General features: G+C 38.0%; 1 protein-coding gene and 1 pseudogene across 2 annotated transcripts in view; one reads left to right on the top strand and one right to left on the bottom strand.

Annotated features, from left to right (window-relative positions):
* The window catches only part of LOC112632423, a 496,008-nt pseudogene that overhangs the window by 92,695 nt on the left and 386,032 nt on the right, over positions 1–17,281 (top strand). The window lies entirely within an intron of this gene.
* LOC112632805 (ankyrin repeat domain-containing protein 18B-like) lies at positions 8,860–11,001 on the bottom strand. Its single transcript, XM_025398829.1, has 2 exons — positions 10,660–11,001; positions 8,860–9,315 (listed from the first exon to the last, which is right to left on the bottom strand). Exons 1-2 carry the CDS (start codon positions 10,821–10,823, stop codon positions 9,093–9,095), a joined length of 387 nt encoding a protein of 128 aa, XP_025254614.1. The 5' UTR covers positions 10,824–11,001; the 3' UTR covers positions 8,860–9,092.

Genomic DNA, 17,281 nt, shown 5'->3' on the forward strand with positions numbered 1-17,281 from the left:
ACACTAGGCCTCTACTTCTCACCATGTATCAAAGTTCACTCAGATGAATGAAAGATGTAAATGGAAGACCTCAAAGTACAAAAATCCTACAAGAGACCCTAGGAAATACCCTTCTTGACATCAGCTTTGACAAAGCATTTATATGCCTAAGACCCCACATGACACTGCAACAACAGCAATAATCGACATGTGGGACCTAATACACTAAAGAGCCACCACACAACACAAGAAATTACCCACAGAGTAGACAGACGACATACAAGATGAGAGAAAATGTTCCCAAACTATGCACCAGACCAAGTTCTAATATCCAGAATCTACCTTAAAGACCTTACACAAATCAATTAGCAAAACCACCCTCATAATTAATAGGCAATGGATATAAACACAGACTTCTCAAAAGATGATAATGAGCAACCAACAAATTGAAAATATGCTCAACCTAATTATCAGAGAAATATAAATCCAAAGCACAATGAGATCTATCTCACGCTGGTCAGAATGGGGATGACGTAGTTAAAAAAAAAAAAAAGGGCACTGGTGAGGCAGCAGAGAAAGGGGACACTGGTCCACTTTTGGTGAAAATGTAAAGTAGTTTAGACACCATGGAAAGCACTTCGGAGATTGCTCAAAGAACTTGAACCAGAACTACCATCTGACCCAGCAATCCCACCACTGGGGTATACACAGAGGAAAATAAAGCCTTCTGTGCAAAACACGCATGCACACAAATGGTCATGGCAGCAGTATTTACAATGGCAAACACATGAAATCAGCCTAGGTACCCATCAACAGTGGATCCGAAAAGGAAAATGTGGTACATATATACCACAAAAAACTAGGCAGGAATTAAAAGAAAAAAGAAGGAAATCATGTCCTTGGCAGCAACATGAAAGGAGCTGGAGGCCATTATCTAAAGAGAAATAAGGAAAAAACAGAACACCAAATGCCACATGTTCTCACTTACAAGGTGGAGCTAACATTGAATACACCCTACCGTAAAAGTGAAAACAACAGACACTGGTGACTATCAGATGGAAAACGAAGAAGGGATGAGGTATGTGCTGAAGACCTACCTGGTGGGTCCACCCACTGCCTGCATGATAAGGTTGCTTAGACCGCAAGTCGCAGTGTCATGCAATATACCAAAGGCAGTAAGTAATGCGTTTGTACCCTTTAGACTATAATAAACATAGAAATTATGTTAAAAAATACAAACTTAGAAGCTAAAAGCATGAATGAAAAACACAAACTTTTATAATTATCCAAACAATCTTTTATTGGCATAAACTAAGAAAATGGACAGAATGAGGAAATCAAATACTCAACCCCAATTTACATTTAGTGAACATGTTTTTCAAAAGAACACCAAAAAGATGCAATGGGAATAAAAGAGCCTGTTCAATAGATGATTTTGAGCAAACTGAATATTCACATACAGAACACTGAAATAGGACCCTTATGTCACGCAACACAAAAATCAATGCAAAATACATTAAAGACCTAAAACTCAATTCTGAAACCACAAAACTCCTACAAGAAAACATAGGGTGTGCATTATTTTAGAAAAGAAATCCATACATGTAGGCTGCTAAAGGTATTTAAAAAACATTAAAACAAAGGAAACACTCCAAGAAAACACCCATAGACAATGTAATGGCTTGTCGTTTTCACTGAAAAGCTGGGGACCCGGTTCCACAGAACAGTGGAACAGATTAGAAGACCCAGATATAAACCTGCACACCTGAAGCCATCTGATATTTGAAAAAAAAATCAACAACAATAAGCAATGGAGAAAGGACTCCCTATCAGTAAGTGATGCTGGGATAAGTGGTTAGCTAGATGTAGAAGAAGTAACACTGGGCCCCTATGTGTCACCATGTACAGAAAGCAACTCAAAATGAGTCAAAGATTGAAATGGAAAACCCTGGGCTGGGCGCAGTGGCTCATTCCTGGAATCCAAGCACTCTGGGAGGCCGAAGTAGGCAGATGACTTGAGGTCCTGGAGTTTGAGACCACCCTGGCCGACATGGTGAAGCCCCATCTCTAATGAAAAACCAAAAGTTAGCTGGGCGTGGTGGCACGTGCCTGTACTCCAGCTACTCAGGAGAATGAGGCAGAAGAATCACTTGAACCCAGAAGCTGGAAGGTGCAGTGAGCCGAGATCACTCCATTGCATTCCAGCCTGTATGAGAGAGTGAGACTTGGTCTGTAAATAAATACATAAATACATAAAAATCTAATACCTGAAACTATAAAAAAAAAATCCTGCATGAGAATCTAGCAAATACCCTTCTTGACAGAGGCTTTGGCAAAGCATTTATATGTCAAGTCCCCAAAAGCAATGGCAACAAAAACAATTACTGATAAGTGGGATGTAATACACAAAAGAGCTGCTGCACAGAACAAGAAACAACCACAGAGTCAGCACACAGCCTATAGAATGAGGGAACATACTCCCCAACTACGCATCTGAAAAATGTCTAATATCCAGGATTTACCATAAAGACCTTAAACAAATAAAATCAGAAAAAAACCCAATTTATAAAACGGTAAGGGACATGAACACACACTTAAAAGAAGGTGTACCAGTGATCAATGAGCATGAAAACATGTTCGATCTCACTGATCATCAGAGAAATGCAAATCAGAAACATACTGAGATACCATCTCACACTGGTCAGAATGGCAATTATGACACACAGTCTACAACAACAGAGGCTGGTGGGGCAGATGAGCAAAGAAATGCAGGTCCACTGTTGGAGGAAATGCAAACTACTTCAGATCCCCTGGGGAGCAGTGTGGACATTTCTCAAAGAATCTAAAAGAGAACTACCACCCAACGCTGCAATCCCACTCCTAAGGATCTACCCGAAGGAACATTCTTCCATGAAAAACACATATGCACATCAGATTGCCAGGTCCCCACTGATGAGGCCTTTACTGAGGAGGCCACCACTAACCAGGCCCCTGCTGATCAGGTCCCAGCTGACTAGGTCCTGATGACCAGGTCATCTCTGACCATGGTCCACTGACAAGGCCCCTGAGCAGCAGTGCTCAAAGTCTCATTACAATGTCCCCCTCAGCTCACAGACCCTGCCTCCCTGCATGTGTGCCCAGAGGTCAGGCCCTGGGGTCTTTTTTGGGACACTGCCTTTCCTCCAAGACACAGGGAGAGACAGTCAGCCTCAGGCTCCAGGTGACCAGCTCCACACTCACCCCAAAGGCCCTCTGGGCCCAACTCAAAAGAGACAGTAAGCAGCCTGGCACTGCCTGGAGATGCCATCTACCCTATTCCTGAGTGTCAGAGTGTGAAGAACGGAGGGACATTTGGCAGAAGAGACACCCTGTGCTGCTGGGTCTCCCAGGGCCCTTCCCACAGAGCCCCAATCTAAAGACACAGCACAGAGGCTACACGAAGACTAATCCACAACCTTTGAGGCTGAGTCAGGGACCACATGAGGACTGTCCCCAGACAGTCACAAGGCCCTTTGCTTGTTTCTTGGTACCTCAGTGGATGCAGCAGCGGTTTTTCTGTTGGGGACCAGTAAGCACGTGCTGGGGAGGGCTCGCTTGTGCTTCCTCAGTGGCTCCACCTCTGCTTCTAAGAAAAATCACTCATTCCAGGGCTGGGGCAGAAAAAATACAAGATTAGATTAGAACATCTTGTGCCAGAAACTAAAAAAGTGCTGACGGAGTAACAGGGACAAATCAAAAAGACATAAAATCAGCTTGAAATCTAATCTTGGGGAACTGGAGCACCAGAATCATGAGCTTTCCCTCCTCTCTTATTTATTGGTTTCATTTCTCCATGTAGAACAAAGATGAGAACAAGAAAATAATCATCTGGCAACCATCGTAGTAATAATTGTTAAAACACAAGTCATCCATGAAAGGCTAAATCTAGTGGGTTCCGAGGAGTAACCAGATATTTACAGAGCCTCAAAGTAGCTCCATACAAAATACGGTTGAATTACAAAAAGAAAATTGTAACATTAGCATGGACAAACCTGGCAGGTACTCCTTAACTATCCTAAGTAATAAAAACTGTAAAATGCAAATAAGCCTTCTATGACCTTTACTAAAGTATCAATGATGACTTGGTTGTTTGGCTGTTTAAACAGCTGACATTTGGGCAATTTGAGTATGTCAAACTTAATAAAAATGGTTTTTGTTTGCAAGATCCACTTAAAACTTAAGGAGGCTAAAAAAAATCATTTAAAATACCCTATAAATTATCATCATACATATGATACAAAAATATCCTACATTTCAGTAAATATTGTAATGTTAAATATTTTATGAGAAACAATTAAAATGTTCTGTAAATAGCGCAGTAATAAAGTTTTATAATCTTTTAAATCATACAGTTTTTCCTTAAGACTTCATGGTTAAATATTCTCTTCATTAGATGTGGCTTACCAGTGGATTCTAGAGAAGAAAGTAGATGGGAGCAAGTGTCCAACACAGCAACAGCTGGAAAGAAAAAGAAAGAATTTTGTTCTTTACCTAGAACACTTCAGTTAACTAAGTGTGAGTTTGAAAACTAAAGAGCTGAGAACTTTATCAGAGTTAATAAGAATGAGAAATATGTATGTACATTTACAATACAAAATTACTATTAAATAATTTACACATGGCATTAATTCTAATTGTGTTTAAATATCAGAGCTTTTTCATTCTTCATTCATGTAATCAACAGCTACGTGCTAAGGTACTAGAACCAGCACAGGAATTATAAGATGAAGATGGTATGGTCCACCTCTCAACAGTCCATATGCTATTAACCTAAAAAAACAGAAGGCAGGCAATGTCCACATACAGTCATAGATACCATGACAGGTATACAGCAGGGCACTACTGGAATACACAGAAGTAACATCTAGCCCACTTTTATGTCAATATCGTAGGCTTTCTGGTGGAGGAGATAACATAGGTTGATACCTGAAGGACAAGGAAAACCTTGCCAGATAGAGGGAAGAGGCTAAGGCAAAGAGCCTGAGGTGAGGAAGCACCCTGCGGAGTTCCAGTTTGGTGCTAGAGCAAAGGGCAGAATGTGGTAAGTGGAAAGAGACAAGGCTGAGTAACTTGACAAGAATCACATTGACATGGGTATTTCTATTTCATGGTGAAAAATTTGGAACTTTTCCTGAGAACAGACGTAAGCCGATGACACAGTAAATGACAGGAGATTTAAAATGTCACCTGTCAAGTGACTGCTTATGAAGGGCTATTGCTCAGCTAAGGATTTTGAAATGAGTCTGAGGTCTGTTGGCCTTCAATCTCTATCAAAATCCTGAGAACTTGATGATGACTTTGTTTTCTGAGAACTGTTTCAGTGTGCAGGCTGACAGTTCCATGAGGATGGCAAGATTGAAGAAATTGTAGAGCCAGTGAAAAAGAGATGCATAGACTTCTTTGGAATTTTTTAAGCTATGGAACATGATAAATTTATGGTGCATAAGTACAGTCTTCTCTGTGAAAGTTTTTGTTTTCACATCTTTCATTAGCTGTGTCTAACAAAAAAAAAAAAAAAAAAAAAACTTGACACAGTATCTACTAACCCAACAATGAAAAATAATGCCATTTGCTATTTACATTTTATTTCTAAAATAAACCTAAATTTAATTAATAAATTTTGGAAACATACTTCTCTTTGTTTCTCTAATTATTTGTTCTGCACAGTCCAGCTCCATCTAAAATAAGTAAAAATAATAATGTTTAAGTTAAACAAGAAACATTACTATGAAAATAATATGTCACTTATAAAATGTGGCCTTTAGTACTTTTAGTGACTAGACTTAACTCAAAGTTTGCTTAAATAGAAAAATAATCACATAAATAAAGTAAAATTTCTACTTATTTTAAGTTTAGATAACAGAGGATGTATCTGTGTAATGCTGTTTAGAGTAATCTGACAAAAATGCAGTTAATATTGGTCTACTGAATATACATGATTTTAGAAAGGTAGTGTTTTATTAGTAAAAAGGTTAAACGATGGCCAGGCATGGTGGCTCATGCCTGTAATCCCAGCACTTGGGGAGGTCAAGGCAGGCAGATCACGAGATCAGGAGAGCGAGACCATCCTGGCAAACACGGGGAAACCCCAGTTCTACTAAAAATACAAAAATTAGCTGGGTGTGGTGACACACACCTGTCCCAGCTACTTGGGAGGCGAAGGCAGGAGAATTGCTTGAAACCAGGAGGTGGAGATTGCAGTGAGCCAAGATTGCACCACTATACTCCAGCCTGGCGACAGAGTGAGACCCTGTCTCAAAAAAAAAAAATTAAAAAATTAAATAAAGTCATCTTTTGCAATGAATGCATTGCTTTGAAATTCTTAGCAAAACTCTGCCCTTTATAAAGTTTAATCCATGTTTTACTTCAATAAATTTTATCTTAAAAAGAAATTTCTATTCTCTACTCATAGCAAACTTTTTTATAGTAAATTTTTCTTTCTTTCTTTTTTTTCTAGTTTGTAGTCTAAATTAAGGTGGTACCTGTGTAGGTTTCTTCCAAAGGTATATTGAGGGATGCCAAATTTTGGAGTACAACTGAACTCATCACATAGGTAGTGAGCATAGGACCCAATAAGTAGTCTTTCAAACCTGGCCGACTCTGTCCCTCCCTGTTCTTATTTCCCAGTGTCTGTTATTCCCATGTTTATGACAACATGCACCCGATGTGTAGCTCCCACATGAGTGAAAACACAAGATATCTGGTTTCTGTTTCTGCGCTAGTTTGCTTAGGATAGTGGATTCCAGCTGTATCCATATTGCTGCAAAGGACATGATTTTGTTCTTTTTATGGCTGCAGAGTATTCCATGGTATATATGGAATTTTCCAATCTACCTTGAATTTTCAATCTACCTTGGAGGCACCAGGATTGACTCCATGTCTTTGCTATTGTGCACAGTGCTGCAATGAACATACATGTGCATGCATCTTTTTGTTACAATGATTTATTGTCCTTTCGGTATACCCCTAGTATAGGAATGGGGTTGCTGCATCCAATGGTCATTCTTAGTTCTTAATTTCCAAACTGCTCTCCATAGTAGCTGAACTAATTTACATTGCCCCAAACGGTGTGTGTTCCCTTTTCTCCACAGCCTCCCCAACATCTTTTTTTTTTTTTTTTGTACTTTTAAACAAAAGTCATTCTGGTGTGAAATGGTATCTCACTGATGTTTTCTGATGATTAGCAATGGTAAGCATTTGTTAATATGTTTGTCAGCCACTTACATGTGTTATTTTGAGAAGTGTCTGTTCATGTTCTTTGCCCATTTTTACTGGTGTTACTTATTTTTTGCTTGTTGATTTGTTTAGGTCTCTTATGGATTCTGGATAACAGGCGTTTGCTGTATCCATAGTTTGTGAATATTTTCTTCCATTCTTTAGGCTGTCTGTTTAATCCCGTGATAGTTTCTCATGCTGTGCAGAAGCTCTTTAGCTTAATTAGATCACACTTGTCAATTTTTGTTATTCTTGCAATTGCCTTTGAGAACTTAGCCATAAATTAATTGACAAGTATGATGTCCAGAAGAGTACTTCCTACATTTTCTTCCAGGATTTTTATAGTCAGAGAACGTACTCTTAAGAAAAGCACAAAACTTTTTTGTTTTTGAGATGGAGTCTCCATCACCCAGGCTATAGTGCAGTGGTATGATCTTGGCTCACTGCAACATCTGTCTCCTGGGTTCAAGTGATTCTCCTGCCTCAGCTTCCCGAATATCTGAGATTACACATGCTTGCCAATACACCTTGCTAGTTTTTGTATTTTTAGTAGAGACAGGCTTCATGATGTTGGCCAGGCTGATCTCAAACTCCTGACCTCAAGTGATCTGCCTGCCTCGGCCTCCCAAAATGTTGGGATTACAAGTGTGAGCCACCATGCCTGGTCAAGCACAAAGCTTTTAACATAAAAATGGAAATGAACATTTTAGCGTTTTGTGTAATTTATAAAATGCAATTATTTTGAATTCTACTGTATAATAAACATCCATATGTGGGGTAAAGTGTTTGGATGCCAATAATTCAGTTGTGATTATGGGTGGGAAGAGTTGAGATGGTGCAAATAAGCTTTTTAAAATTTTTTTTATTTTCAAGATGGAGTCTCGCTCTGTCACCCAGGCTGGAGTGCAGTGGTGTGATCTCGGCTCACTGCAACCTCCACCTCACGGGTTCAAGCATTTCTCTGCCTCAGCCTCCCTAGTAGCTGGGATTACAGGTGCCCACCACAACACCCAGCTAATTTTGTTTTGTACTTTTAGTAGAGATGGAGTTTCACCGTCTTGGCCAGGCTGGTCTGAACTCCTGACCTCATGACACACCTGCCTCGGCCTCCCAAAGTGCTGGGATTACAGGCATGAGCCACCGTGCCTGGCCGGTGCAAAGAAACTTTAAAAGTGACATGAGCCAGGCACGGTGGCTCATACCTGTAATCCCAGCACTGTGGGAGGCTGAGGCAGGCAGATCATAAGGTCAGGAGTTTGAGAACAGCCTGCTCAAGATGGTGAAACCCTGTCTCTACTAAAAATACAAACATTAGCTGGGTGTAATGGCAGGTGCCTATAGTCTCAGCTATGCGGGAGGCTGAGGTGGGAGAATTGCTTGAACCTGGGAGGTGGAGGTTGCAGTGGGCCAAGATGGCGCCACACACTCCAGCCTGGGTAACAGAGTGAGACACTGCCTCAAAAAAAAAAAAAAAAAAAAAAGAAGAGGGGGTGTGAACCACAGCTAAACTACAATCAGTTAGAAAGTAAGCCAAAGTATCTCAAAGTATATCATCAGTTATCAGGCAATAACATGCTATTTCTAAAACCTAACTTAAATGCAGATTTTAAAGACATTTTAAACATGTCAGTTTAGTCACATTTATTGAATAAAGTTAGCAAATGGGTATCTCTTGAAAACGAGAGCTCCAGGGAATTAAAAAATGTAAAGTGCCCATTTCCTTTCTGTGCTAACACAGCTAATTATGATCTTTACTTAACATGCATAAATGGACAGAACAACTCAGTATTTCACCAAATTAAAAACAAGAATTATATTAGAGAAGTGAAACCCAAAAGAGAAACGGTCATATAACTAACCTAAGTCAAGTAGTTCTTGCAGTTATTTGAAGTCTGTGGATTTGAAGTAGGAATTCTTACGGGCATTTGGGGAATATATTTTCTGTTGAGTCCTATACTGGGAAGATTTTCAACACAAGGTGACTCTGGGTCTCGCCTTGTAGGAAGAGTGCTGAGAAAATATTTCACCTGCTTGTTCTTCATAAGGAGCTTGGTGTTGATCATTGCTATTTTCTTATTGGATCTGTAAAGATAGCAAAGACAAATGCTTAGTATTTCATTTTTCCTTAAATGATTCTTAATTACTTGCAGTTTTTAAAGACTTGCCCTGAGAGCAAACCAAATTACCCACTAAACAGTGTTTTCACATCGAAGATGTGTGAGAGCATACCTGTTGTAAGGAATTATAATTTTAAAATTGTTCTAAAGGAGCACCTGTGTTTCTAAGGTGATTTATACTGCACAAGCAGTTCAAACAAAGTAGACAAGGAAGAGATAATGGTTGTCAGTGATGTATGGCTCAAAAGGCAAAACTTGCTGCCTTCTAAAATGGCTCTACTTGTAAGATTCTGAAGTTCCATTAGAAATACTTGTATTTAAAGGGTAACGATGCGGGAAAATGGATATATTGATTTGCTTGATTATAAGAACCACTTCACTAGAAATAATTATATCAAAACATCATGTTGTACTCCTTAATGTAGGTTAAGAAAACTAAAATGAACAAAAAAAATCTAGGAATACTTGTGTTGAGTAAACCTTGTACATTCACCCTTGTACATTTCACCCATTATCTAGGAACAATTAAACATTCGGCACTGAGGAATAATTCAGAGAAACAACTCCTAGGGGAGAGCTAGATGGGCTGGTGATCAAAAAGAACTGAAGCATCTCTGAAGGCAATTAGCCCCCAGCACTGTGACCAAGGCACTGGAGGTGGGGCTTGTTCTCTCTGCCTTCCACACACTCCTTCAGGCTGAACAAGGTGTTATTTTTTAACCACTTTGTGAATTACACTTCTTTAAATTCCTGTGATAATTATTCACTATTTCTCAAGGATGCCTTTCTGTAACATCTTGAAAATGTTACACAAATAGTCTTTCCTGAGGCACCCTCTAGTGATAATACTAAAGATCACAATCAAAAACAATCGTGCCCAGAGTAGCAGTACCACTTGACACTTTGGGTTTAGGTTGTGATCTACCAAAAATTAAATTAAAATCATTAATATTTCTATTTAGGGAAATTCTGACAAGTAATCTTATAACAAGATCACTTTATTAATTATAAAACTTCAAAAATACTTAGTGAAAAAAACGAACAGATCAGATTAACTACACGAGATTTCTCAGGGGAAAAAAGCCATACAAAAGCAAAAAAAACAAAAAAAAGTGAGAGGAGAGACAGAAACTATCCTTGACTAACATTTTAAAGGTAAGATTATTTACTAACATTATTTTCCAAAATTACATGATCAAATTAGCGTTCACTTCCTACTAATATCCTGAAGCCATCTCACTAAAAATTATGCTTTCAAAACAAATTAATGAGCTTTATTCATTCCCTATGAGTGTATGTTTTGACTTACTTCGTTAATGTTTTTGACACGGAATTGTTAGCTTTCAATGCTATTGCAAAAGCTTCCTTATATTCTTCTAATTCAGTTGTAACCTCTTTATAAGCAGTCTTCATTTCGGCGAATTTACATTCCGCATCTTTAAGTTCGAGTTTCTTCTTATTTAGCGAAGTCATATTATCCTTATTTAACTGCTCTAATTGTTTTTCATACTGTGCTTTTCCTAAAACAAATGAAAAGAATACTCTTTTAAAACAATTATAACCTAATTATTATGTTTGTTGCCTTTCACTTTGAGTCAGTGATTCAAAGAGCAATTTTGAACATGTTAAAAAAAGAGGCTGAAGCTTAAAATGGTTATCAGCAATATCAAAACTAATAACTGAATTCACAATTAAGTCTGATTTATAAAAATTTGAAATCATAATTATGTTAGTATTAATGTAATCTGGTCATATAAAAATAGAATCCATTCATAATTTTAAAAAGTGATCAATGAACGATGTAGCTAAGACCAATGCAAAAGTATCACATGATTTCTAAATCACAAGTTTTTCTTATGCCAACTGGTCTTAATCATCAAATGACTCCATAGTGAGAACCTGTTTGAGGCTGCAGTGAACTATGATCAAACCACTGTCTCCAGCCCGGGTGACTACAGTGGCCCAGAGCCCAGACTACACTAGCAAGATCCTGTCTCTTAACAACAACAAAAAAGCTCAAAGAACTAGGGGAAAGTAGTTTGGTTAATGGATATAGAATTACAGTTAGATAAGAGGAATGAGTTCTGGTATCCTGCAGCATTGTAGAGTGAATATGGTTAACTGTGATTTATTGTATATTTTTTAAAAGCCAGAAGATTTTGAATGTTCACAATTCAAAGAAATGAAAAATGGTTGAAGTAGTAAATGTGCTAGTCAGCTTGATCATTACATCCTATATACGTGTATCAAAATATCACTAACCCATAATTATGGATATATGTGTCAAAAGAAAAGCTATATTCATCCCATTTTAAAAAACCGAATATAGGCCAACCTTACTGACTTCCTCCTAATGAATAGAATGCAGTAAAAGGGATACCATGTGGCTTCTCTATCCCAGACTGCTTTCACTTAGAATCCAGCCCCCAGATTGTCAGCACACGCAGGCCACAAAGAGAACCTGGCAGTGCCAGTGTCAGTATTCATGCTGCCTGCCCAAACGAAGGTTCCAGCCAATGGCCAGCATCGACCATCAAACACAGGGGTGAACAAAGGCTTCAGATGATTCCATTTCCCCAACTGATCAGCTGTTCCTAGGGAAGCTGAGAGGAGCAGAGACAAGCTGTCCTGGCCAAACTTTTTCCAAACCACAGGTTCATTAACAAAAAAAATGTTTTTCTTTTAAGCCACAAAATTCTGGGTAATTGTTAGAAAAATAAGTTTCAAAAAGAGACAACAGGAAACACAACATGCAACAGAAAAGAGTCTCCTTTAAAGTAGGATATAATAAATGTTGAGGTTAATTTATTGATGGCAAACATTACTGAGAAGCAGCAGATAACCAGGAGAGAGACATAAGCTGCTGAGGAGGAACTTTTCCTAAAACCCCTTCAATTATGAACTCTAATAACAAGGCAAGGGTTCCCCTCAAGTTAGGAAATAAGACTGGGAAGCAAGAAGACATATGATTTGAAAAACAACTAGAAATACTTGGTTACATAATCAAAATCAGACATTGACCTAATTTCAATTAACTAAAATTCTAAAAGGTAAGCTTTGAGTGTTTATTAATCAATCTAGTATTTAATTTTTATTTTCCTTTTCTCAATAAGGAAATAAGGAGAACATTATGGAGTGATTTTCTGTCCTCGCAGAAGTAAAATAAACAATGTACTTTGAGTGTTAAGAAATCCAATGCAATTTCTCCTTTACCTTACTCCAAGCTTGTTTGTATGGAGACATTAAGACCATCCCATCTCTGTGTTATACCACAAGGCTTCTCTATAGCACACAAGCTGGCTCTGAAATTTTGAAAGTCAAAATACTAATCTACTATGTGTCTCTGATAAATTGCCTGAACATTACCTGATTTGTAAGTGCTGCACTCCTAAGACTTTTTCTTGGAATGAGTTAAACTTTATATTCTAAGAATCGTCTACTGAGCTAGAAAGCAGAGCTGTGCATCTCTGTTTCAGCAAAAGGAGCTCTACACAGGGAGCTGTGGTTTCTGAGAATGCAAGATCTGCACCAAGAAAAGGATTAGCCACACAGTGCTACACAAGAGAACTAGCTACCAGGTGGAAAGAGGATCTGCAAACTGAAAGATGATGACTTCACTTGATTTCCACTGAGGAAAGCTGGTGGCCCAGACTTAAACTTCTCCTTCCTGGATGGTAAATATCTATGGAAGATTCTATGAATTATAATGAGTTAGCAAAACATAATGCACTAAATATTAGACTATGTCAGCAGATCCTGTGACCAAAACTTAATGAAAATAAAATGACAGCAGGAGGCAATGGAAAAGATGCTACAGATTTGAATGGAGAAAAAAAGAAATAAAGTATGTCTTGTGGGCCTGGCTTCCCATCACATCTTAGAGTAAGTAAGGTATAAGCTGGCCAGAGACTCCTCTGAGACACAAAAGGTGAAGTTAAAGATATTCCACTAAATTTAATTTTTATTATGACATAAGACAACTGGTAATATGCAACATGATTAAAGAAACTTCTCAGTAAATTCAATTTGACCTTGGCATAAGAATAGACATAAACAAACTAAGAGTTGATGATCTAAAAATAAACCTGCACATTTACAGTCAATTGATTTCATATAAGGTTAACAAAAGAACAAAATGGGAAAAGAATAGTCTTTTCAACAAATGGTGCTGGAACAACTGGGTATCCACATGCAAAAAAATAAATAAATTTGGACCAAATATCTTATTTAAAAATTAACTCAAAATAAAACAGTTAACTGTAACAGCGAAAACTATAAAACCCTCAGAAGAAAACACTGGCATAAATCTTTGTGACTGCATTTGGCAGTGTTTTCTTAGCTATGACTCCAAAGGAAAAATGGATTCAATGAACTTCAAAATTGAAAACTGCTGTGCCTGAGAAGACACTATCAAGAAGTGAAAAGGCAAGACACTAAGTAGAAGAAAGTATTTGAAAAGCATATGGCTGATAAGTGACTTACATATATAAGACACGTAAAGAACATTTGCAATTCATAAGTAACAAGATAACTCAATTTAAAAAATGGGCAAAGATTTTGAACAGATACACCTGCAAAGAAGATACAAAGATGGATAATGAGCACATTAATAGCTGCTTGATGTAATTAGTCTTTAGGAAAATATAAATCAAAACCACATGTGGTATCACTTCACACCACAGGATAAAAATCTTTGTTCAATAAAAAAAGAAAGTAAGTGTTAGGAAAAACGTAGAGAAATTAAAACCTTACCCAATGCTGCTGGGAAAGTAAAGTGGTGCAGCCACTTTGGAAAACAAACTGGTAGCTCCCCAAAAAGTTACAGATGAAGTCACCATATGACCCAGAAATTCCAGTCATAAGTATATGCTCCAGGAAAATAAAAACATATGCAAGCACAAAAACTCATACATAAATGTTTACAGCAGCATTATTCACAGGAGTCAAAAAGTGGAAAGAACCAAAACATCCATCACCTTTGGGTGGGAAAGAACCCAAAAGTCCATCACCTGGTGAATGGATAAATAAAATGTTTGACGTATCCATACAATGGAATATCACTCAGCAATAAGAAGAAACTAAGTACTGATACCGATAGGAGGAGGAGACAGCAAAATGTCTAGGCAGATACAGAAGGGTCGCCAGAGAATCTCCAACCAGCCCTTAAGAGTTTACACCAGATGTTATGTGCAGATAAAGGAAACTGGACTTGTCTTGCCTAGACATGCTGGCAGCGAACTGGAGGCCCACATGCACTGGGGGGATGGGGTGTAGCCACCAGGAATTCACATCTTATGCAGGGGAGGAGCCTGGCCACTTCAGCTCATGTGCTCCTGGTATTCAATTGTGAGGTCGAAACCTGTTGGCAGGACCCCCCTCTTTGCTGAGAGCTTTCCTTTCACATAATAAATTCTGTCCTCCTCACCCTTCAGTGTGTCTGCGTGCTTAATTTTTCCTGGTCACGAGAGAAGAACCCAGATTTAGCTGAACTAAGGAGAAAAACCCCGCATCAATACCTGCTACAACACAGATGCAGCATGAAAAATTATGCTAAGTGAAATAAGCCAGTCACAGTAGACCACTTGCTTTTTATTTCAGAGGCTTATAGGCAAATCCATACAAAGAAGGTGGGTGGTTCCCTAGGGCTGAGGGAGGAAGGGAAAACTAGTGAAGATGGCTAAATGATGTGGGGTTTGTTTTTAGGGTGATGAAAATGTTCTAAAATTGATTGTAATGATGACTGCATAACTGTCTGAAAATATTAAAGTCAATGACTTGTATATTTTAAATGAGTAAATTGCATGGTGTGTTCAAGATTTCTCAATAAACCTGTTACGCACCACCCCCCTCCCACACAAATTAGTTTGGTACTAGTGGTCTGGAGACAGGTACTGCTTCGTTTCACATCACTTGCCAGAATTCAAGACATAAGAGAATCAACAGCATGTCCTTTTTATAGAAAAAAAAATTTGTATTTTAAAAACTATCCTTTTTATTAGTATCAAGTCTGTAACATTAAATGAAAAATCTTTCACTGCTTAAAGCACTGAGAGATTTATAATGAGGAATAAGACCTTGTTTCCTTTGGCCCCAATAAAGGGTCTAGGAATCGCATGCTTCAAACTATAAAATCTCATTAGATGGGTTTTTATTAACTCTTATAATGTGGCTTACTTTCTAACCTGATTCTGGTACAGCATCACAGAGAGAAGCTGCTGAAGGAAATCAAAATATTTAACCCCAAATATATTTTTTTTACATATTTTGAAATGGCTGCTGCAGGGCCAAGAGATTGAAATGGCCCTCATTAATGTAACCCAGTCTCTCCCCTTCTAGGTCTTCCCAGATATGGGGAAGATTAAGAGCCTGAAACATTTAAAGTCTGAAAAGATATATTTACCCTCTATTTTCTCAACATATTTTGACAGAATTTGGGCTTTTCCACTATTAATATTTTCCCAAATTACATGACTTTTAAGCCCAAAACTGATTTAAAATTACCATATGTTGGAATATAAATTTTTCTATTACAAAGATACATGCGTTTGTATGTTCATTGCAGCACTATTCTCAATAGTAAAGACATGGAATCAACCCAGATGTCTATCAGTGATACATGGGATAAAGAAAATGTGATATATATACACCATGGAGTCATAAACATGAGTGAGATCATGCTCTTTGCAGGGACGTGGATGAACTCAAAGCTGTTATCCTCGGCAGACTAATGCAGGAACGAAAAACCAAACGCTACATTTTCTCACTTATAAGTGGGAGCTGAACGACGAGAACACGTGGACTTGGGGAGGGGAACGACAAACACTGGGGCCTGTTGGGGTCAGGAGGGAGAGCATGGAGATCAATAGCTAATGCCTGCAGGGCTTAATATCTAGGTGATGGATTGACAGGTGCAGCACACCATCATGGCACACGTTTACTTATGTAACAAACCTGCATATCTCACACAAGTAATCTAGACCTTAAGATAAAATAAATTTTTTTAAAAAATTACCTTATGTTTTAGCTTCTTAATCAGAATATCCATTTTCAGTTGATCTGTTTTTAAGTCTCGATGGCAACCGAAGTCTTCATTTCCAAATGCACTTAACATATTTATTGCCATTTCCAGGAGTTTCTTATATCTGCAGAAATGCACAGAATTAGTAAGTATTTTTAAGAGTAAATATTTAATAATTGTTTAAACAGATATTATGTCATGGCATATCAAAGAAACAAATCTATAAACTATGATCCTTTCAGTTTCAACTGAGCATAGTTTGGAAGCATTCTATATGAAATTATAATCTTAGATACATAATATGAAGGACATTTTATGGCATATATGGCAGGCAAAGTGGTATTATAACCATACAGTTTTTGTTTTTGTTTTTGTTTTTTGAGATGGAATTTCACTCTTGCTGCCCAGGCTGAAATGCAATGGTGTGATCTCAGCTCACTGCAACCTCTGCCTACTGGATTCAAGTGATTCTCCTGCCTCAGCCTCCCAGGTAGCTGGGATTACAGGCGTGTACCACCACGCCTGGCTCATTTTGTAGTTTTAGTAGAAATGGGGTTTCACCATGTTGGTCAGACTGGTCTTGACCTCCTGACCTCAAATAATCCACCCACCTTGGCCTCCCAAAGTACTGGAATTATAAGTGTGAGCCACCACACCTGGCCTAACCATCCACTTTTTGTAAATAAACTATTCATATCCATGTTGCTATGCTAAGATAAAACAACCTATTACTAAATATAAGCCATAACCCAGAGATTAGTAACCAAGATGATAAAGTAAAACACATAACATTTGAAAAAGACACAAAAATAAATTTTGATACCCACTGACCACATTCCATAAGAAGAAAAAAAAGTACACACAAAAAGCATCAAGGACATTATTCAATGTAGAAAGAGAAGTAAGAAAACAT

The sequence above is a fragment of the Theropithecus gelada genome, chromosome 10, assembly GCF_003255815.1.
Source record: "Theropithecus gelada isolate Dixy chromosome 10, Tgel_1.0, whole genome shotgun sequence".
Classification (NCBI taxonomy): Eukaryota; Metazoa; Chordata; class Mammalia; order Primates; family Cercopithecidae; genus Theropithecus; species Theropithecus gelada.